Genomic DNA, 24,481 nt, shown 5'->3' on the forward strand with positions numbered 1-24,481 from the left:
GTCCTCTAATCAGCACACCATTTCAGTGAACTAAATGTCACGTGTTCATTCTGCAGCAGTCCTTGTCATTGATGCGAATGTGCCTATGGAAATACATGCCATACTATTTTCATAAGAAAGTGTAGTGGAAGGCATCACAGTTGAGACTAATAGTTTTTATTGATATCCACAACATATGTTTTTCATTGAAAACTGACACATTACTCACTCTGAATTTTTTGCTATCTTTGAATAAGGTAAAGGTTTCAGATTCTGATCAAAAGATGAAATGGTAACCAGTGATTATGAATATTCATTACATACTGTAACTAAGAAGCAGTTTCTGAAAACCGAAGTATTAATATTAAAAGCATGGTGCATTAATCAATCCCATGGCGCAAGTGGAATATATTTTCTAACAGCAAATATCACACCTTTGTGTCTCAGGCCTCAGCTTGGCTTATATTCTTTGATACAACAGGTGGAAACAGCCTGATCTATTCCTTACCCTCAAAGTACCTAGTGGCCCTATCAGTAATACAATATAAATGATGAACTAAATGTATACTGTGAACTGAATATTACTGTTCCTTCCTTGCTTCTCCAATGGTTATCTGATGTCTTGAAGCATAATGTGTTTATATGGTAGTGCACCAACCAAAAATGATATTGTTGTAGAATTAGTCCATCTCTGGTTGTTAAAAACACCCATTTCTGCACTCCCTTTAACCACAGCTATCAACTGGAGTAGTTATAATAGTGGGTTCAGACAGAAGTGGGTGGAAGGTAAAACCAGAATAAAACCCATAGGTTGTGATGGGGGATGAATAATCTGAACATAAGTGTTTTTCCATTTTTGCAGGTGGCAGGAAGCAGTGTTATATTGATTATATGAAGATCTGTAATAGGTTTAAGATGATTCATGTGACTGCTTTTTTTAAAACTCTCACCTGGATTTTATCATATCAGAGAATTCATTTTAATTCACAAGTTTTAAATTGAATGGGGGGAAAAAAAGTCTTCTGCTTTCCCTCATCTTTTATTTGGTAGTGAGAGCTGGAATATTTTGCATTTTTAGCAGGTAATCTAATTGACTTGGTTTTAAGTTCCTGTTTGATATCAGTTTATTTGGAAACTACCTAGTGCTTCTTTCTAGGAGTTAATTACCCCCATAAAGGGGGTAATTTCTCACAAGTAGAGAAAGAAGCAAAACATAGTCCACTTTTGGGTCAAACTGAAACAGCACCTCAGTAAGATCATCCTGCACTTCCTGCTTTCATACAGTCAACTTGTACTTCAGTGTAACTATAGTGAAGCCTTCTAAACCCTTAGTGTAAGGTTTCTTTAGAGCTGCTAATCTAATAGGAAAGCAATACTTGACTGTCTTAATGGCCCCTTGTATTGTTTATTTATAATCTGAAAAATACAGAATAACATGAAGTTTTAGGGGAACTTGGCTATCTTGTTAGAAAGTATCTGGTATGACTAATATCGCCACCCCCCCTGCTTCATGAAATTGCATACATTTCAGATGGGCTGTTAGTGGCATGGCAGGATGGACAGATGTTGTGTGTCCCACGATGTCAGTTGTTGAAGAGTGACAAAAAACAGCTGGCCATACGTTTTTGCTGTGTGGGGTAAAAAAAAATAATTTATCAGTGTGCCAGAAAAATGGTGGGGCCATGAGGAAGCTTTTGTTCTTGAAAGAGCCTGGCAGCATTTGCTGGGCTACAGCTGCCTCCTGCCTAGACATTGCCACAAGGGTGGCAACTGCTTATGGGGGAAGTGTTTTATTGCTTGAGGCTAGAGAGCTTGCCTCTTGTAACAGCTTTTTCACACTCCAGCTAGGGGACTCGAAAATATGGCCACCTGTAGCGCTTTATTTTTCATGGTACTACAAGGTTTATAGCACTTGTGATTTTTCTGCTCCTCTGGTGTTTGCAGACTTGAGGCTAGACCCTTATTGGATATGAATCATGAAAGACAAGGTTCTTAATGTCTGTTTAAACTTGCCTGTCCCAAGTCCTTAATGTCTGTTTAAACACTTGAATATTCTGTGCGTGCAGTACTCACAGTCAGATATGGCAGCAGCATTTTTTATTTTTGTTTTTCTGTATATTACATGAAAGGATATAATAATGATCAGTGTAAAATTATGTCTGAAAATGACAAAGTAGAAGCAATAGAACTGATTGAGAATTGTAGATTGCTTTGTTTGACAAATTGCTACCAGGTATTATTCTTTAAGAGCCAATTTACATTCTATCTGTGGCTATGCACAGTGATCATTCTGTGACCAAAATGAAACTTTTTTGTATTTTTGCTTTATACATTTGCATGCAGAACTTGTATGGACATGTCACTGCTTACAAAAATCTGAATGTTACATTTCTAACACAATTAGATATGCAAACCACGTCTCCAAAAAGATGTAATGGGCAAATGTAATGTATGTTTAAACCATTTTAATGAAAGATTTCAAGTGGATTTGAAATGTTTATATGTCTGAGCAAACGGGAAATGTTATGTACACTTGATTGCTACTCTATAACCTTTAACTCTAAGAATTACAGGAGAATGTGGTTTGAAAGGTGATTATTATTTCTGTGAGTTATTTGGCAACAGTTTGACTCTAATTTGGACTATGCTTTTGAGAAACGTATTGCATTCTAGTCCATGGAAAAAAAGAGGAGTTGCCACATTGCATTGTCCATATATGTGTAGGCCCCTGGCAAGAGAGGCACAAGAAGAATTTAGAAATACAGATGCATCTCTGGAATGTGAAATCATGATTTTTAAATATTGTTGAAAACTTGTAATAAACTGCTCATGTCAAGCTTGCCAGAGTAGTCTGTTAACTTAGAAGTCGGTCTCTGTCACTCTTAGACATTGATTTAAAAATATAGTAAAAGTAACCCAGATTCTATTTGAATTGCCCAACAAATTGCATCCATAATGATGGGTTATGACATTGTTGTATGCAACAAAGAAGGAATGGTAGTAAAACCTGTTTAAAGAAGAAATGTGGATATTGTTATAATAGCACTCAAGTAGCAGCTGCAATGCAGAAGCCCCCTGAATAGAAGAAAGTAATCCCTGAAATATAATAGTAAATACTACTTCGTAAAGGTAAAAACAGAATTAATTGTGTTTGTTGAGCTGAAGCTTCTTCAGTCTATAAAGTTGTCAAAGTATTTTTCACACAGTGCTACTCAGTTGCATCTTGCATATAATTCTATAGGTGTGTTTTGAGCATGCATAGATTTATACAGGGGAAATTTTGAGTTCCTGGTCCAAAGCACAGAGGGGCAATAAGGATGTCCAGAGAAAAGTTTGCCAGAATTTTTTAGCATGAGCAAATGTTTCTTGCCAGCCTTGTTCTCAGAAATGGGCTAACTGCTTTGACTTAAGTTTTCCAGATCAATTTAGCCTGAGACAGCAGGCCTGGTATAACCAAATGATTAAATTTTTGCAAAATTTGGGCTTGTCTACACAAGGAGGCTCTTGCAGAATAAGCTGAGGTATGAATTGAAAACACAGTAGCTCTTCCATACTAACTGTCCATGAAGATAATTTTACTCCGCACAAAAGACCATTTTGCAGTTCAGCTTCTACTACTTTCAAAGTGGACTTAAAAACACACAATTAGTGCAGTATTATATAAGAGTGTTCAGACAGGGTTAGGGAGGAGAAAAGCTGCTGTACAGTACCTGGTCTATATTTCTGTGGAAAAAAAAGCTCTTACAAGCAATTCAAAATTAGGGTTGTATAATGGAGATTGTATGGGGCAACATTTAATAACTAGCTGTGCTTTATAATACACTGGTAGTCTTTAATTGTATAACAGTAGCAGCCTAATACCTTAGTACGGGTCAGGGTACTCTGCACAAGGCACTTGGTATAAGAACATGTACAGTTAAGTAGACTTGACATCTGCAACAAATAGCTTGTGATGAAAATATATACCTCAGTCATATAATTTGAAGGGTTTTATGTTGCCTTTAGTGAGATACAGCTCTCTAATTGGCTTGGGAGCATGTTAGCTATTTTTCCTGGTGAGGTTGTTAATTGAATAAATAATTTGAAACCTACTTTAAACAAATGAATATACAGAGACAAGAAAATTTAAACACATTTATTTCAGTACACACCTAAGTAAAAAGCACTTGCCCTCAGTTATGTGGCACTTTTGACAAACTTCAGAATTATTTTTTAGATACAGCATTTGTTCTTCCAGGTAAACTGATATGGAATGAATGTGCTTCTGACAATTTTCATTTTGGACAAGGATGTTTACAGGCGAGGGGGAGAGAGTATTATTTAGGACCACTGTTTCTGCCCCTTTGGTCTTGTTGAGGAGAAAGATAGCACAATAGTAGTTAACTGTCTAAACAAACTGTTGAACATAACTAGACAAACCACCATCTAGCATGATTTCTCATTGAGATGCATGTCAGCTTTTGTTACGTTAAATCATATTTTCTGAGGACAATTTAATAGTCGGCTCAATTAAAAGCTTCTGTGGTAAAATCAATAAATCTGTTAGCTCTTAGTGTATGTTGTTACCTATAATGTAATGGTATTGACTCCCTTTTCCAAAGTATTGGTATTTAGACTTATAAAAATGAATCGGGTATTTAACCAGTATAGACGGGTGGATTTGTGTTTTATGCTCTCTTTGTTTTCATTTAAAACAATTTTTATTAACTATTGGGTGCTTGTCACACCATCAGATGTCTCCTTTGTAAATTGTTGCTTAAAATATTAAAGTACTAAATACGTTTAGGTAAATCCTTGTGGTGTTTTATATAGCTTAAACACAGCGTAGAGAAAGTTATTTAGAAGGTATGGTATATAAGGGTACAGTACATGTGTGTTTGTATATAAATGTACACAGGTGTGAAAGATGTGGGGGAAACGATGGCTATATCTTGGCATTTAATGTTTTTTAAATGGACAAAATGTATTACTTGCGAATAATAAGTTTTCATCTCTGGAAAACATTACGTATATTAAAACTATTGTGTGTGTGCATATATTTTTCTTTTATATTTGCATTGTGAATTGCTTGCTTTCGTGCCTTATCTCATCAGTGCTTCTCATCTGACTTAAGAGATTTCTATGCTGAGAGTGTACTCTAGTTTCCATAAGCATTCAGTGCTTGTTGTCTCCTACGGGTACTAGGAATAATGGGGATTTCATTGATGGAGTTGCTCGCCTGCTATACTGAACTAAGGATCCTAACTAACATCACCCAGGCAATCAGATGGGCATGACATTCTGCTTTGTGGACTGGATTACAAGTGGATGGCTAGAGGCAAAAGGTTTCACATACCATTACCTATTACTTTGGCCTACAAGATCTGCCCACAAAATCAATTTAGCCAGTATCCAGAGCTTCTTGGTTATTTCCATGGCTATCTATTCATTAGCTCTGCAGTCAGTTTTGTTAGAAGCATATAGAGTTTGATTACTGTGGGAAATCAGAGTTTTTGCTAAGACCACAACATTTGTCATTTTTAAGCTGTTTTGCTTTTATAAAGATTAATTTACATTTGGTAATTTATCTCATTGCTATTGTTTCTTTGAGATGGTAGTGAATATATATATTTTTCATCTCATGTGTGGTATTGTGGCAGTGAGGATTAATTATATAAATATCCTAGAGCAGGGGCGGTCAACCTGTGGTACATGTGACACAGGTGACATAGGCAGCCTCTGTGTGGCACCTGGGAGATGGTGGAAGGAGCAGGAAGCACAACTACAGGAAGGTTGGGGAGCAGGCAGCAAAGCAGCAGATTGGGCAGGAAGCAGAGCCACAGAACAGGCAGGGGAAGGGAGCTGGAGTGGCACTTGGGGAAGGTGTAGGGCTAATTTGCAGCTCCCATGGCCCTAAATGAAAATTCAGGAATATCTTATTAGCAGAGATTTGGGTTTTCTGTTTCCCATGGAACCATTTGGATTTTCCCCTTACAGGCTGGCAGAGCTCCAGCCTGCAAGGAGAGGCTTGGGGCTGGGGAAGTCTGGGGGTGAACGATTGGAGGAAGGGGGCGCATGTGCATGTGTGCACATGTTGCTGGTACTACAACTAGGCAGGCTTTTGGGAGCAGCCCCAGCAGCTGGGTAAATCTATGAGATGGGACCCTTACTGCAACTTGAGACCGTTGCTCCTTGATCTGTCATCTGCCACTGCTGAGAACAGTCTAGCTCCATCCCCTTTTGAACCCTGCTTCAGGTAGTTGAAAATTGCCCTTAAACCCCTATCAGCCTTCTCTTCTCCATTCTAAATAAGACTGGTTCCCTCAACCTCTCCTCAGAAGTCATGTGCCCTGGCCCTCTAACCATTTTCATTACCCTCTGCTGGAGTCTCTCCAGTTTGTCTACATTGTGTCTGTAGTGGGGGCCCAAAACTGGGCACAGTACTCCAGATGTGGCCTCACCCACGCTGAATAGAGGGAAATAATCACTTCCCTCGGTCTGCCTGTAACATTCCTATTAATGCAGCCCAGTATGTCATTAGTCTTCTTTGCAACAGTCGCACACTGCTGGCTTATATTCAGCTTACTGTCTGCTGTAACTCCCAGGTCCTTTTCTTCAGAACTGCTGCTTAGCCAGTCAGTCCTTAGTTTGTACCAGTGCATGGGGATTGTTCCTTCCCAAGGACTTTGCACTTGTCCTTATTGACTTCCATGAGATTTCTTTTTTGGTCCAGTCCTCCAATTTGTCAAGGTCTCACTGAATCCTTGTCCTGTCTACTCTTCTCCCAGCTTGGTGTCATCTGCAAACTTGCTAAGGGTGTGCTACATCCCATTTTCCTGCTGACAATGGGATGGACTGACCCCTGGAGTATTGATTACTACCCTTTGAGTCCAACAATTCAGTAACTTTCCTGTCTACCTTTACAGCCCATTCATCCAAGCTGTACTTCCTTCCCCTTCCCTTCATGTCCACTTCCCTCCCAGCATCCACAGAGCCAGTCATCTCATCCTAAAAAGCAATCAGGTTGGTCAGGTATGACTTGCCCTTGGTGAGTCCATGCTGACCTTTCTTAATCATCTTCTCCAAGTGCTTAGAAATGCATTTCTTGAGGACTTGCTTCATTATTCTTCCAGGGACTGAGGTGAGGCTGATGGGTCTGTAGTTCCCCGGATCCTCCTTCTACTCTTTCTTAAAGATGGGCACTATATTTACCCTTTTCCAGTCATCTAGGATCTCTCCCAATTGCCACAAAAGCAATGGCCAGCAGCTATGCAGTCACATCCACCAACTCCCTCGGCACCCTCGGGTGCACCCCATGTGGCCCCATGGACTTGTATATGTCCAGCTTTTCTAAGCAGTCCCCAGTGACTGACTTGCCACTGACTGCACACCTCCTCCCCAAACTGCTGCCAGGTGTAGTAGTCTGGGAGTTGACCTTGCATGTGAAGACTTAAATGGAAAAAGCATTGAGAATTCAGCCTTTTCCCACATCCTGTGTCACCAGGTTGCCTCCCCCACTTTGTGAAGGACTCACACTTTCCCTGACCTTCCTTTTGTTGCTGACATACTTGTACAAACCCTTCTTTTTACCCATCACATCCCTTACTAGCTGCAACTCTGATTGCGCTTTAGCCTTCCTGATTTTTTTTTTTTTTTTTTTCTACAGGGCAAGCAATGCTCTTCTACTCCTTCCTAGTGTTTGTCTAAGTTTTCATTTCTTGTAAGCTTCCTTTTTGTGTTTTAGCTCACTGCATAATTCCCTGTTAAACCAAGTTGATCTTCCTGTTGGTTGCAATGTTATGATCCTGTGTCTTCAATAAGGTTTCTTTAAAGTACAACCAGCTCTCCCTTAAACTGGCTTCCCAGAGGATCCTGCCATCAGTTCCCTGAGTTCTATAGTCCTGGATCTTTACATTGCCTTTTTTTTTCTTTATTCTGTGTGTCTCCCGTGTCTCTGCTTCACGGAACTGTTTCTGTTCCTGTTCTTGAATAATCTGCTCTAGAAGTCATGCTGATAGATGAGCAGATAGGTTGGATTTTCATTCTCTCTTCTAGTCAAAAGGAAAAGAAGGAATATTAAGTGGGGGTGGTGGTAAAATGAATTACTAAAGGAAAGGAAAAATGGAGTTGCCGTGATGAACAACTTTCTTTGTTTTCCTTAAGTAATCTTTTCCCAAATTTTGACTTTTTCCTAACCCCTTCTATTAACTATTAGCAGCAGGTTGGTATTAGGATGGTATGATGTTCTCAGCATTTGTCAGGGAAGCCGTGGCTAAAATAGATGGACTAGAACAGGGGTGTCCAACCTTCTTGAATGTGGGGCTGGATCATGAACTTTTTATCACCCAGCTGTTGTTAATCCTTGGTTTTATTCCCCTTCCCTCTCCCAATCTTCTGCCTATAGGAGGAAATGTTCTAGATTGTCATTTCCCAACTGGTATGCCACAGCACAATGTTGGGCTGTCAGAAATGAACAGGTGTGCCGTGGAATTTTGCTGCAGCAATGAGCTACATAAGTATGGGGATGGGGAATGCCTTAACAGGTGTGCTGTGGAAAATTTTTGTTAATGTAAGTTGTGCCTTGGGCTGGAAAAGGTTGGGAAACACTGTTCTAGATTAGTAGAACAGGAAGAGCAAGAATGGCTTTAAATTGCAGGAAGTATTGGTATCTTGAGAAGCTTGGCTTTCTTAGGTCACATTTCTGGAATTCTTAGTGCCTCTTCAGAGAATCTTCCAAGGTAATTTGTAGATAAATCCAATACAGTCACAACTGTAGCCATTCTTACAGCTCCGGGGGTTCATAATTGACAGAATGGGCAATCTTGTCAGGAATAGACTGTTTCATTCTTGCAGAAGGCAAGCAATAGGTATTGGAAAAGAAAATGTACGTGGTTGGGGAGAGAAGAAACAGAGGCAGACATTAGATGCACAGTTAATTCTATTGGTATTTCTATGGTTTTCATTACCATAAAAATGAAATGGTTAGTTTCACAGTTAATTGAGCACCCCAAAAAATAAATTTAATGAAGCAAGTCCAGAGCCAGCCCTGTTTGGTAAGAAAGTATTACTTTCCCATGAATTGGTACACCACATCTGGTATGATCTCAGAGTTCTACTGCAAGCTAAACCCATGGACCTGAAATGTTTTTATAGATGAATATAACTCATGGGGAAATGAGCTTTATATGTATAGTTTAGATTGTAAAGCCTTTATTTTGGGGGCTTTTAGATTTGGACAAAAGTATAACATTTCATCTGGCAAGTCCTCTTCACATTTGCGTTTTTCTATCTCTGTTTTTACCTGTGCAGTTTTGCCAGCTAATAGAGCTGTCTACTAACTTTTTATTTAGAATACATATAGAAAAAGTGAATTATTTTTTCCTTAATAATAAACTGAGCTCCTTTTTTCCGGCCATGACTTACAAGGATATTTGTTGCCAATTCCATTTGATTTAAAGGCATTCTAGATCTAATAGACTTTTATTCTGGTGGTTTTTCTTATTTAAGGCTGATTTAAGTTTTATTTTTGAACTTGAGCTGGCAACATGAGATGTATCTTATCATTTATTAGGGCAGGCCTCTAGGTTTGTGAATTATTGCAAAACACAAGGCAGAGCTGTGACTTCAGTCAAAAGACAGTGGATAGCATCCAAGCAAAACTATTTCAGTAGAAATGAGGGGAATGTGCAAAAAAGTGAGGCAGATGACAATGTTTTCGTATTATCCATATAGATATAAAGAGAGTTGACTGGACATAAATGTTAATCAAGACAGCTTTTAATACGAGGCTCAGTGATGAACTTGTAGGAAGTCCTGTAGACCTCTGTTTGCTTTGCTTGTTTACTTATATGTTGAGCCTATCTAATGATTCTGGTGGTGACGGTCTTCTCCTAGGGTTTTTCACCTGTCAGTATCAAAAGTATTTTGCTGCTCACCTAATATTTCAGATGGGGAAGCAGAGTCACAGACGTGCTAGTTTACATGACCTTATCCACCAAATTGGTGGCAGTGGCACTCGGGCGCCTCCTAACTCCTAGTTCAGGGCTCTGTTCACTACTGCCTCTTAAGAAGTAAAAAATTCACTTGTGTGTAGTGTGTGAAATATTGACACATCCCCAACTTGCCTGTGTTATTGCTTGCTAGTCATGCTTAACCTTTCTATTTTATGGAACCTGTAGGGTAGAGCTTTGCTTTAAAAATCTATTACTTTCTAGGGCCACTATAGTTACGCTTGAGATACTGTAACATGTCCTTTATTAAGTCCCATTTTCAAATGCTTATAACTGAATGGTGAAAATTCCTTCTGGTATGAAGTACGTGCAGACATCATTTGAGCCTGGGAATACATATTTTAGCGAAATATAGAAAAAGTTGGTTTGTGAAAAGCAGTTTGTGATCAGCATAACAGCAAACAAACTTAGCACTCTGTTTCAGGTTCTCACAAATTGCTTTGTTTTAGACAACTGTTTTTGACAAGTAATTACTCCATAATGTTCGCTAATTGCTTTGGATGCTTACAGATTTTGAAATTTAAAAAGTATGCCTGTCCTCATCTGTATAAATCGGCAGAGCTCCATTGACCATCTTGTCTGACTGTTGACTTCAGAGTCGGCAGAACGCCTGCCCTTCCATGTTTTTTATACATATCTGACTCGTATATAAACATCTCCCTCCATCAACTCTGAATAGACAGATCTTCAAAGCATATAAAAGGGCACCCTTTCATGGAGCATATGACATTATACAAGAGTTTTCAGTGTTAGAACACACTTAAAAACACTGCACTGCATTGACTGCCACTGGAGAGGTAGTGCTATGTAGAAGCCGAAAATACTGTTCAACTCCAGGTGAGTAGTAGAAAACCTAACTGGATTTTCAGATGAAAAGCTCTAATTGTCAATGCAATGAAAATCAGGCTGGCACAGGGTAGGATCATTTACATCTATACCAGGTATTTGATAAGCTTCAGACAAAATGGGAAAAGAAACAGCTGTTCAGCCTGAAAAATTAAGTTAATGCTATTAATTAGTTATAATGTTTATTCCTATTACCACAGTAACCATTCTTGTATTTAATATGAATGAAGTTCTTATTTATGTATGCCAGTACAGTAAAAAGGTAGGATATACTCAAGCATCCTGAATTTCCCTTGTTTTATGTTCTCTTCACTTTACTTTTTCCTCGTGTGAGTATTATTTTTTATATATCTTTTTTTTTTTAAGCTTGAAACTTTGGAAGAAAAGAATATCTAAATCTTCTCAGGATTGGTTCACACAATCCAAGTGCATCTCCTCTGGTGTATCTTTTAAATAGTGTAATGCCTGAATTTGAAATGACCTTAGTATGTAACTACTTGGAGTCATTAATAGATTTCATCCCCACAACTGCCTCATGAGACGGGGAGATGTATTTAGGGAGAAAGAGACTCTCTAAATGTCACACTGAGAATGTGGCTGAGCTGGGCATTGATACCAGCGTCTAAAGAATCCAACTTATCATTCCCAGTTTTGTCTTCTCAGAGTAGAACAACACAGTAACCCAGGATGAAATTCATCACCAGTGTAATGTGTGGCAGGGTGCCTGGGGCAGCTGCCATGTGCAGGGGCTGTCATGACATCTGGTTGTCTCTGCTATGGCGACTGTGCAGCTGTGGCTAAAGATTTCTTTCACCATCACCCCCATTGGCACCTGTTGTGGGTGCCCCTGTCACCCCACTCTAGTTGTGCTATTAGAATTCATGAAAGCATGTAGGCACTCTGTAGGTAGGTGTGGGAAAGGAAATGCACACCTCCAGCTTAGTAGCAGGATGTCTGTGTGCTTGCAGAGTAATTGTACAGTCTGTGTGCCAGTTGCTCAGGATATTAAAACCATCATTGCCACTGGCAGTCTCTTGATATGAGGATGTCAGTCTTCCAGTAAACAGATTGCAGATCTACATACAGTCCATACCTGCTCTGAACTCCGTTAAGAAACTTTTGGATACTTATCTTGCTGGGCTCTCTTGACCCTAACTAACTTTCTGCCCCTGGGGAAGAGGGGCAGACTCGACGATCTTCTGAGGTCCCTTCCAGCCCTAATGTCTATGAAGTATATAATTGGTTATATAAAAGTGCATCTGTGGTGTGTTACCTGGTCTTTCAGTTGGTATAGTCTCAGTGTGGCTACATGGGATGTTATAGAGAGCTTTCATAAAGTATTCAAAGGGTTTTGGACACTCCCAGCCAGGCACTTAAGAGAAATTCCATGTGCAACTCCTATATAGGGCTGATGAGGCACAGAGGTCTGAAACATTCCAAATTAGGATGACTTTTTGGCCTAGAAAAGAAAGGGAAAGGAACACTCAAGTATTTTGTTGTACTTCTTTACACCCAGTGGTAATAATCCATGCTCATCTAAACTGTACAGAGTGGAAGTTGTCAGAATTTGCATTTCTGATTGTAAAAACCTCTAGTGCTGTGAATAGTATCTGTTGAAGTAAGAAAGCATTATGGAGCAGAGACTGTCTACCTCAGTGGCAGTCAGCCTTTTGGCCATGGAGACCAGATAAGTGTCATGTGGCTGGTCCTCTAGCTAGACTGAGCCCCATGCATCAGGATCAAGCCCTGGAGCCTGGGCACCACCCAATCCCTGCCCAGTGTGCCAGAATTGAGCCCCAGGGGCCCAGCACCACCACTTCGTGCCAGGTTTGGGCCAGTAATAAGGACCTGTTGAGATTTCTGATGGTGATGTAATGGCTGGAGTACTGCTGCTATCTGGTCATCCCAAGTTGAAATGGAGCAGTATATCTGAGCAGAGTTTAGAGTAGTCCCTGAATTGTGTACTGGGGGAAGGGAACCTGAGGACTGGAGTAGAATGTAGATCATTTAAAGACTTCAACTCTCTTTCCTCTTTTGTGCCAAACACAGTTGAGAACATGGCCATCCAGTTGGCACTGGTTTTGGGAGGGATGTTCTACCATTTATACATATCCCTTATGTAAGGTCTGTGTTTTTGTTTTTGTTTTATTATTCAAATTGGCAAAAAAACTGAGGAAATATTTGAGTGGAAAATGTGTTTTTATTTGTATTTGTTTATGCAAAAAAGAAAACATTTGGGTTTTTTTAATGTGAAAGAAATTGTACCTGGCTCTAAATAAGAGATCTTACACTTTTATAACTCCTTATAATGCTGTCATTTTGGGGAAAATCTTCTTATAACACACACAGTTTATTAAGTAGAACAGCATAAATCTGATCTACATCTTTATACACAAGAAATGTGTCTCGATTTTAGAAAATTACTAGCCCTTGATTATGCGGTGATGGCAGTGCAAGAGTTTAATCTGGATGCTTTTGTTTGATTATGTGTCTTAGTGGTATACTTTCCCTTCAACTTACTTTTTTTCTTTCTAATATTAGTTATGAGTCTTCATTTCCAAAGCCATTTACTATACATTCTTCTCTGGAATGTTAAGTGCATTTAAAAAACAGCTTTTTTGGGTCTTTTTTTTTTAATTTTAATGGAACAAGACATCAGTGACTTAACACTGGTAAAATAGAGAGCTCATCAACTATGGTAATGTACCTTGTCAACTTGACTTTTTAATTGCAATTAATCTATTTTGGCATCAAAATAGATCAAATTTCATAACAGATTAGGGAATATTGCCCTATCTTATTAGGATAGGTGGCTTTCCATTCATGTTAGGAAAGCCCCTTTAATTACAGAATAATTCCCAAAACCAAAGCATCTAGCACACTGCTAGACACAATCCGCATGGTGGCTTAGGGTGGCAAGTAGAGAGTACCTACATTCCTAATGAAATCAAGGCAGAGCAGTTTTGCTTGAAAGTGGGGTCTGTGACTCCTTGCCCAAACCTTGTTTGCACCCAAGTTGCTTGAGATGTCTGTAGTGTAGTGTAATATGTGTGCTGGTCTGTACACTGTGAGGTACCTAATAACTTGCCTGTCAAAGCACACGAGTAGTCTCATTTGAATGCTGTTGATTCTGTAGCTCTTCCCTTTTGTGGTTAAGTCTGCACAGATGTGAGGAACGGACCTTGAAGGTGTGAAGGGCAGGAAGAGGAGGACTTGGCGGTTGAAAAGGTCACCATGAGATGGCTGTTGTTTATACTGATTTTCGGGCCTGAGTTTTGCAGAGGGAAAAATAAAGAACATACGGGTTTGATTAAAAAACAAAGTCTTTACCGAGGAGGGTAGAGGGGAACAAATCCAGAGAATAAGGAACAGTTGGGCATCCTAATTGTAGTCATCTGATTTTGCTACATTAATGGGAAGACTCCAGAAGAATTAACCCTACAGCCATTTTAGGATATGAGAGTGTATACTCATCAGGTTTTTTAATTGCATAGATTTTTATTATAATGATAGTTATAATAGCTTTCTTGGTAGTAAAACCTGCTGCAATTCAGCTTACATTATACAATCCTCTTCCAGTTTCTGAATGTTCATCTCTTCTGACCAAATTTTTCCATATTTCTGTTTAACTCCAGTTAAAATTTTCTTTTGGAAAAGCTCTGGGTAGTTGCGTTCACTCTCTGAGTTCAGTGATCAAGGAAAATCATATTTTTTCCATTTTGAAAAAGAGTGTTTCTGTTCGCTTGGATAACTCGATCTGTTAGACCTTAAGGTTACCATGTGGCTAGAAAGACCTGATTAATGTCTGCTTTTTTTGAAACAAAACAAAACTACAAGCAGTTTCAAAATATTTGCACACAGTTGGTGAACACATTTTATTATGTTGTCAGTGACTGTTATGTTCAAGAGAGGTTTTAAAAACATGTGATGCTTAATCTTTGTAGATGCATGTTTTTAAAAAAATAACTGAAGGGTTATAATTTGGGAATGGACCATCTGGCCATTCCAGAATAGGATGTTTCTGCAATAAAGAAAAGGTGAAAAGAATCAAGAAAATAATGTTATAGGCAGGATGTATAGTGCCTGGTTAACACTGTATTTCTGAGAACCTGTGTTGATATCTGATTTGTGTTACAGATGAAAGGTTTGTCTTTGGTAATTTGTCCATGTACACAGTAAGCATCTAACCGATATTCAGTACTTGTGAACTGATGAGATGGGAATTTAATAAGCAATCCTACAACATATAAAAGTTAAATTCAGGTTCTGACCTTAGATAAGAGACAAATCGTAAGGCATCATAAGTGATTTAAAAAAAAAAAAAAGCCTATTCTGTTACTGAATGACAGTTGAGTCTCTTTCTGGAAAGTATAATTTGTTGATGGAATGTATATATAGATGCTAGGGTGGAAATATTTTTAACACGTGAAAATACATAGTAAAACTTATTGTCTTCCCTGGAAATTGCATGGGAGGTTCTGTGTTTTCACTCCAGTAGATCATGATTATATAAACACTAAAAATAAATGGGAAAATACAAAGTTATTTACTAGTATTAAGATGTTCCACCGAACTTTTGTCCCTGCAGGCGAAATCTTACAAAGCTGTCCCTTATCTTCAGCCATATGTTGGCAGAAATCAAAGCTATCTTTCCGAACGGCCAGTTCCAGGGTGACAACTTCCGTATCACAAAAGCAGATGCTGCAGAATTTTGGAAGAAATTTTTTGGAGACAAGTAAGTAGTAGCTGTTTGCACTGTTTTCAGGAATATAAGTAATGGATGTAACATCACTATGCTAGAGATTACATAATGAATAGTAATCTTTAGCTTAATTTCTTTGTAGTAGTTTCAAGAGACTAAGGTTGTTTGGTTCATTATTTATACTTCCTTTTCCTGTAGGTAGGATATGCTAAAACCAAATTGTGTGACCAGGAGCATGAAAGGATGTTCTGGATAACATTGTTTTTGCCATGGATATTAAGATAGTTGTGGTTGGGTTTTTTTGTTTCTTTTGTTTTTAAATACATTGTATGATGAATAATTTTCTTTTCTGCGTGTTATATGATAAGGACATCATGGTGGGCTGAATTAGGAAGTAGGCAAAGATTTCACAGAAAATATATATTTGTTACCCTGTCATGTTTTAAGTGTTGCTAAAAGTTCTAGAGCCAGTTTAAAATTCTCTAATAGTAACTCAAGAAGATATTCCTGTCCCTTTAGCAAATTTTTCAACTGAAAATGTAGTACTTGACATGTCCACATAGTAATGTTTATCTTTATCACCTGTATTTAATATGTGCCACTTAAGAGGTGCATACTACAACTTGCATTAGTGCTTAGAGTCTAGCATTGCTATAAAACCTGGAATAACCCGGGGTTGGCAACGCCCAGCATGTGTACCAGAGTATACGGCACTCAAGGACACTTTGCCCACCACATGCTGGCCCAGGCTTGGGGCAGTTGCTGCTGGCCACACAGCCCAGCCTGCTTGCAGCAGGCGGCAGGAAGGCTGCAAGCCCTGCTGCAGGCAGCTCAGGCTCCATGACTGGCAGCAGCTGCCTAGGTCCTGGACCAGCTGCAGCTGTGAGACTGCAAACAGCTGCACTGGGCTCCTGAGTCCTGGCTGGATTCTGTGGTGGTAGTAGGTGTGTGTGTATGCTTCTGGGCAGATGGTGTGTGCTTAGGATGCAGTGCAGGAAAGGGGCTGGGGCAGTGCAACCCCGGCTCCTCCCCCACTGTCTGCCTGGAAGCATGCGTGCAGTTGCTGCCAGCAATGAGGACTGGGCCCTTTCCCCTGGCATGCCAAGTTGAGGTATGGATCAGGGTTGGGATGTGTTTGGCATTCTGGCCAAAAATGTTGCTGACCCCTGAAATAACCATTAATAAATGAAGATACCATATGAGTATAGGTGAGCGCTGGAAAGCATAGTGGAGACAACCAAGGTCTTAGGAAAACAGAATGCAAGGAGAAGGAGGGGGGGGTTACCCTAGGCATAGGGGTTGGCATAGAAACATGCCCAGAAGTATAGATCAGTAATCAACTAAAAAGTAATACTACACGGAATACTATGAACCCAAATGTTAGGTAGTAGTTGTGTTGTTTTTTTTAAATAAGGATGTGTGCTATACAACTTGATCACTTTCATCATTTGCAACATTTATCACTACGCTCATAATTGCAGGCGTGGGAGGAGAAAAGAGATTAGTAGTCATAGAAGCCAAGAAGAAACCATTATGATGATCTCTTCTGACCTCTTGCATAATGCAGACTGTAGAAATCACTTGGTGATATGTTGCATCAAGTCTGTTAACTTCCAAATGAGCAAGAGCATTTCTTTCAAGGAGACCTACAGTTTTTATTTAGGATACTTCAAGTGATAATCTCTGCCCCTAAATCAGTTAGTTGTTCCACAGTCAGTCATTCTCACTTCTTTCTGGTCTGAATTAATCTATTTTCAGCTACTACTTGCTAACTTTTGTTATGCTTTGAGTAATTTAAACAGCCCTATGTTATCAAATTTTCTCCCAGTGTGGTACTTATGGACCACAATAAAATCACCTCTTAACCTTACTTTGAAATGAACCTGTGCACATTCCATGTTGTTGCTCTTGGCTCTGCTTGAAAGATCATTGAGAAAAATCAACAAGAGGCTGGATAAAAACCTAGATTTTTTTTTTTAAAAGAAATTTATGCTATTTAAAATCTGCTCTGTCACAGGAGATACAGTTAACTATTGTCAGTTACAAATAGCAAATTATAAACCTTAGATTTTAAAATGCCCATGTGTTTTTACCTTTTCCCTTCACTACCTCTTCCTTGCCTTGCTTGGTCAATGGGCATCACCATTTTGAACCTTGGTCACCTTACTCTTTGCTTTCTAGGTTCTGTCTTTGAATGGTCTTGTCTGTTGTTGTGGCTGCAATTTCCATTTGTGTGGTGGTTTACAGATCTCTTCCTCTGGAGGCTACTGGTTTATTATGGCCCCCTGTCAAATTTTGACATGCTCAATCTTATCTAACACTGTTCTATTATGCTCCCCTGCATACGTTCTGCTGGTTTCCTTGTACTGTATGTATTGAGGTCACTTATTTCCCCTTGTGCAAATGGCCCCTCCAAGCTGTGTCAGGACCAGCTTTGGGGGTTTTCAGGGCAGCCCAGCCCAGCCCTTAGTGTTAGATTGCAGAGGATTCTAAAAAGCTTTAAAACTTCTGTTTTGATCTACTTCCCCCTTTATTTCTCTGAGATTGGGATAGGGTAACTATGCATCTGTGCCGACATATATCTAAATGAGACTCTTAACTGTATCTCTGTTCACTGCCTCATGCCCCTCTTCTCTTTTTTGTGTTCTTCCTGAGCCATCTGTCAGACCTCTTGACTCCTCTTGCCTCTCTCTGGGTGAGGTGACATTTTCTGCTTGACTCCTTTTCCTGCCAGTCCTACTTCTCTATAAGGCACAGCTTTTGTCCATGTGGGTTTCTGGTATTTTTTCTACCCAATAAAGTTTAATTTTGAATATTTAAACAAACAACCCTTGCAGGTATTGACTTAACCGTGTTTGGTGAACCAGTGAATTTACATAATATATGTAGTTTAGGTCCTAATGTTGGGGCCTGAATGAGCTGTGCATATTGTTTTGCATGGAGCCATGTGTATACAGCCCTCAGTCATTGCTTAGTATGGTGATTCTTTAAATAAGCTAAGGCCTACTCATGGTTAGTAACTCTTCCAAGCAGTGAAGAGTTAAGCTGTGCTTGGCATCCCTGGCGTTAGTGCAGGCTTGGTTAATTGCGTTTAAGTAAGTGTAAAGCAAGTAACAGCATGAACGTCAAACAAACAGATGAGGAAAGCCGGGGAGTTTTTTTTTGCCTTGCAGTTTAATCTGTTCGTTAAATGAAATGCCTGAAGCCTTTTAGACATTAATTGTCTTTTAATCCACTGGGTAACACATGGAAGCATGCCTTTGGGTCGCATCTTTTCAAATGTCTGATTTGACAAATTAGTCTGCAAATAGTTTTAGTATCCCTTTCCTAGAAATTGCACGTATTTCCACTTCTAGTGTATTGTAGGAGGTAAAACAAAATGATAAAATATCTAGTGTTCTTGCTGGTAACGATGCTACTTTTTCAAATCTTTCAAACCTGGCTTCCTAAAATTAAACCTCTAGATCTTCATTAAGCACTGTATACAGATAGGTATGTCTGCAATACATATGAGGTTTCTACAGTAGAATTGTACTTAAACCTGAGATCTTTGATTTCTTTATTTACAGTTGATCCTTTATGATTTTGCTGAATATTATTGCGAAATACATTTCCTGGTTTCCTGTAAGGATAAATAAAAAGCAGAGACATTCCTACAGCCCCTCTTTCATTTTGGTGTAATATCAGCAAAGTATCACTTTTTTCAGGCTTAATTTGAAATAATGGAAACAACATAGCAGTCCACAATCCATTTGGGTTTTATTCATCAGCCCAGTAAAATATGTCATGTCATTTTGCTAACTGCAGATATTTTTCAAAGATCAAACCCCAGTATCCAGTTTGCAGGGTACATTTATAGATTCCTAGATTTCTAGAAGTAGGGTAGGAAGGGACCTTGTAGATCTTCTAGTCCAATCCTCCGCCATGGGCAGGAGAAAACTGGGCTCAAAATTACCCCAGCTTGGTAAACGTCAAGCCTCCTCTTAAAGACCCCCAGGGTAGGAGCCAGCACTACTTCCCTTGGAAGTTGGTTCCAGATCCTAGCCGCCCTGACTGTGAAGTAGCGCCTTCTAATGTTTAGTCTAAACCTACTCTCTAGCAACTTATGGCCGTTATTCCTTGTTACTCCGGGAGGTGCTCAGGGAAACAAGGTCTCTCCCAATCCCTGCTGGTCCCCCCTAGTAAGTTTATAGATGGCCACCAGGTCCCCCCTCAGCCTTCTCTTGCGAAGGCTGAACGGGTTAAGGTCCTGTAGCCTCTCCTTGTAGGGTCTGCCCTGTTGTCCCCGGATCATGCGGGTGGCCTTCCTCTGGACCCTCTCCATGTTGTCCACATCCCTCCTGAAGTGCGGCGCCCAGAACTGGACGCAGTACTCCAGCTGCGACCTGAGCAGTGTTGCATAGAGGGGGAGGATCACCTCCTTGGCCCTACTTGCGATGCATCTGTGGGTGCGTGACAAGGTATGGTTAGCCCTACTGACCGTGTCCTCGCATTGTCGGCCCATGTTCATCTTGGAGTCAATAATGACTCTACGATCTTTCTGCCACTGTGCTTTTGAGAAGGGAGTTCCCTAGCCTATAGGTATGCTGCTGGTTCCTACTGCCTGAGTGCAGCACCTTGCACTTGCCAGTATTGAATCCTATCCTGTTTTTATTTGCCCACCCCTGTAACCTGTCCAGGTCCCGCTGTAATCTGTCCTTCCCTTCTAGCATGCCCACCTCACCTCAAATCATGGTGTTGTCAGCGAATTTAAACAGGGTGCTTTTTACCCTGTCGTCCAAGTCGCTAAAAATGAAATTGAGCAGTGCGGGCCCAAGAACTGAGCCTGGGGGACTCCACTGCCCACTTCCCTCCAGTTTGAATATGACTTGTTCAACACCACTCTCTGAGTATGGCCCCTCAGCCAATTTGCAATCCATCTGACTGTGCAGGCATCAGTGCCACAGGCGCCTAGTTTTTTTTTATGAGAATAGCGTGGGAGATGGTGTCAAAGGCCTTCCTGAAGTCCAGAAAGACTACATTTACCATGACACCTGCGTCCAATGATTTTTGTGATCTGATTGTAGAAGGCAATCAGGTTGATTTGACAGGACCTGCCCTTAATGAAACCATGCTGGTTGCCCTTGAGCATCATCCTTGCTGCTGGCAGAGGAAATTTTACTTCTAATCCTCTGCCTAATCGCCCAAAATTAATTAGAAACCCTTTTATTTTCTTGCGCTCTAATATACTAAGTGTTGTTTCTCAAGAACACGTGCTTCTGTAATCATGCTGTTAGAACTGCTGATCCCTTTGTAACCACTGTAACATTATAACTGTTCCACAAATGACCTTTTATGTGTCATAGGATGCACTTCTTTCAGCGTTTACAGTCAGCTATGTACAGAGCCAGATGGTTTTGGATTGATTACTTTAAAAATAAAATATGTAGCTAAGATAAATGGTTAGAAGGAACTTGTATATAGTTATCTAACCACTCTTAGTTGTCACTTTCCCTTAGACACCATAGCAGCAGCTATCAAGGAGAAAGATGGGGTTTAAGAGATTTAGTCCAGGGGTTCCAACTCTGGTCCCATGGGCCAGATCCAGCCTGAAGAGCTGTGTGCAGCCTGGTGAGCTGCAGAGAGAGACCCAGCCTGTAGTCTTAATTGCCACTCTGGGTTTGTGGGGTCAGGCTTCCAAGCCGGATCCAACTTGTGCACTGACCCTGCACCATTCATCTCTCCTGGGAGTTGGAAAGAGTTGTAAGGCACAGAATTCATGTGATACAAATTAAAACAAACTCATGCAGAAACCCAGGGGGGTTTGGTACTGTTAGAATAATGGAGCAAGCAGGTCATTCTTGAAACAGTGTTTCATATAAGTCTGAGGGGAGCAGTTGGAGGTCAAAAAAGCTAGGGAGGCGTAAGATGCATGAATGAAGGATTGGGTTAGAATCTGGTACTGCAAGTCAGGGAGGGGTGGGGAGGGGGAGAGAAGGAAAAAGGTTGGACCTTAGAGTCTTATAAAGGAAGTAATAGTGACATTTGGGTTGTCTTTATAGGCATGTGTAGAGAACATAGTCAATTATGATACCCCAGTGTCCAAGTTGGGACTGTGATTAAGGTCAGTTGAGATGTTCTCCAGATACAGGGTGTTTGGAAGGTTAGCTGTCAAGTATTAAGTTTGCGAAGTTTAATGATGCACGAGGAGCTGTCAGAGAGAGAGCCTGGGATACAGGACTGGATAGGAGGAGATAAGGCTGCAAAAGGAGCATTGTGAATGAATCATCTGTGCAGAGATGGTAGTTTAAGATGGGGATGGATGGATGAATGAAATCTGAAATGCTTGAAGAGTTGGAATGGGCTAAAGGCAGAGCCACGCAGAGAATGTTTGGATGCAGTTGTTAGCAGAATAACGGGACAGGTTCACAAAAGCAGAACTAAGACAAGATTTCTAGGAGGAAATTGGTAGTGATGGATGGAGTCAATGTCAGGACTCAAGACTGCAGCATTCAAATATGTGGTGGATGGTGAATTCTGAACAAGCAGTTTTAGGAAAGTGAAAACATCTCCATCCCCAGTTTATTGTCATATTTATGGTGAAGCCAAGTCTAGTTAAATGTACAGCTAAACAGTAATGCTAAATGGAACCATGAAATTGTAGAGCATGTAATCAGCAGTTACGTTTATTTACAGATACTCTAGTAACCCCTAGTGGGTTGTAAATGTGCATATAAAACATAACCTGATAGCTTCTTCATTATCCATATTTTATCAGTCAGTAGTTCTTGATGCTAATTTTTCCCAGTTCCACGCTAATTTTTAATATTGCCTTACAGCTTTTTTTCTTGGTTTCTGCTGTGAGCAAAAATGTGGAGAATACCACAGGGAGCCATCCTGCACTGACAAGGAGAGCTGGCTAGATGACCTAACTGTTTGTTTGTTTGTTTTTTCAACCTTCTGATTTCTAGGCTACAGTGAACTAATGCAGTGCTTTGTGACAGCTAAGAGAGGAAATTTGGGACATTCTCTATGTTACAAAATGAATTGGCACCAAAATATCACTGCCACTGAGATTTTAAATTCTCTATAATTATGCCATTTATTTATTTGTTTTGCTTCTAATTTTGTATTGTTAAATCTTCACAGGAGACCTGTAAGCTCTTCGGTTATTTCAGGCAAGACTTGGACATACCTTAGATGTGAGGTCGTCAGACAGGACAGTGATGCCCAGGGTATGGTCCTGAGTAGCTGTGTTGTTCATAGTGATTTAAGAAAGGTAGCTGTGTTGTTCATAATGATTTAAGAAAGGTAATAGAAGGGCTTGGTGAGAAGATTAAAGGCTTTTTTTTAGCCATGTTTAGCTAAGGCAGAAAAACATTGAGAGGGGAGAGAAGTCTGAAGCAGACAGTGATCTGCAAACTGCCTGCAGGAGATAACAGTTGAATTTTTGAGGGGACCAGCTTCGGTTTGGGAGAAGATGAGGGAAGCTGGTCCCCGTGTGCTTGTGCAGAGATTCAAGGAGATGCATATTAACTTCTGAAGAACCACATGTGGCTCCAGAGCTGCAGGTTGACCACCCCTGTATAATAGCAAAGGGCTGAAAGTGAGGAGCTCTTCTTAAATGGCTCCAACTTTCATGGCTTCAATTTCCTTCACCTGTCTTCATCAGGTTTTGGGGGCAAATTCCACGACAGATCCCAAGCTTGGCCATCTACAAAACTCAGCTTCATATAACTGGTGGGTTTTTCTTGTTCCACTTACCTCAACTGAGGAAACATACTGAGTTCCCCATAACTGTTGTATGGAGTGGATGGGATGAGATAACATGTCACAAGGGGAAAAAGTAGTTATGCTATCATTCTAGGCTGCTTTGAATTGACTTGTGCAATGGTAAGGACCTTTGTGATCACATGATCTGCCATTAGTACAGGAGAGTCTTTGGGATGGTATTCGGAAGAAAGAAACTGTAACCCTTGCTTAGTTGGCGCTTGTTTATTGTTTACTTGATTTTTCTTTTTCTTTTTCTTTTTTTTTTCTTTTTTTTAATAAATCAATCTTGAGCAAAGCCATATCCTTTAGTGGTACAAATGTTGGCTGCGAGTAAACTGCAAGTTTTTCTGAAGTGAATGTTTATATGTGTAACTTAGAAATCTGTGGCATAGCGTGTAGAAAGAATTGCATGCAGCTTTATTTGGCCAGTTGCATGTAAACCATGTTGCTCAGAGGTACTACACATTGAATATTTGTGCAGCGGATGGCTTATTTTCTGTCCAGCTATCTCTTTTCATTTAAAAATAAATAAATTTTAAAAATTCATAATTTGAGAAGTCCAGCCTGTTCCAGGATATCCCTTGAGCAGAAAAAGAAGCTAAATGACTTGTGAATTACGTGCTGAGTTCTAATCATTTTGTTTCAAATGGTCTGGAGGAAACTTGGCTAGTGTTTAGAGCATTGTGCATGTGAGTGTGCTGATTTAAGCTGACCGTTAAGATTCACCTACTTACTGTAGCTCCTTTTCCTAAGCATGAGGTCAGCGTGTTTTAACCCAATGCCACCAATTTAACAATACACTGGTTGCTATTACCCTTCCAGAGAAAATGGAAAGGCACAGTCTTCATTGGGAGTGTTTCCTTTCTTCAGGTATCTCAAATCAGAGGTAACTGTCAAGAGACCTCTACAGTGAGAGCAAAAAAAGTTAATGTGCATAAGCATTTTTCTGTTCATTGGGGTTAAACACAAGCTTCCTGAGGCTTGAGAAAACAACATAGTGGTGTTATTCTTTAAATATGGACTTGCCCCATCTTCAAATGAGGTGAAGGCAGTGCAAAGACACTGACTTACAATTAGTGAGATTTAGTTCTGTCTCTAATAAAAACCACAAAGCAAGAGGTCCATCAGCTTCCTTATTATGTTAGTTCAAGTTTACTTTTTGAACTTTATCATTCCCTTTCTGTGCTTTCTCTTTAATGATTTTAATTATTTG

At 39.9% G+C, this 24,481-nt stretch overlaps 1 protein-coding gene across 1 annotated transcript in view; it reads left to right on the plus strand.

Annotated features, from left to right (window-relative positions):
- CBLB (Cbl proto-oncogene B) overlaps nt 1-24,481 on the plus strand; it is a 181,242-nt gene that overhangs the window by 74,295 nt on the left and 82,466 nt on the right. Inside the window, exon 4 of the mRNA XM_019557095.1 lies at nt 15,403-15,549. Within this exon, the coding sequence (XP_019412640.1) occupies nt 15,403-15,549 (147 nt within the window). The remainder of the gene's footprint in view (nt 1-15,402; nt 15,550-24,481) is intronic.

The sequence above is a fragment of the Crocodylus porosus genome, unplaced genomic scaffold (assembly GCF_001723895.1).
Source record: "Crocodylus porosus isolate Cpor-Errol unplaced genomic scaffold, CroPor_comp1, whole genome shotgun sequence".
Classification (NCBI taxonomy): Eukaryota; Metazoa; Chordata; order Crocodylia; family Crocodylidae; genus Crocodylus; species Crocodylus porosus.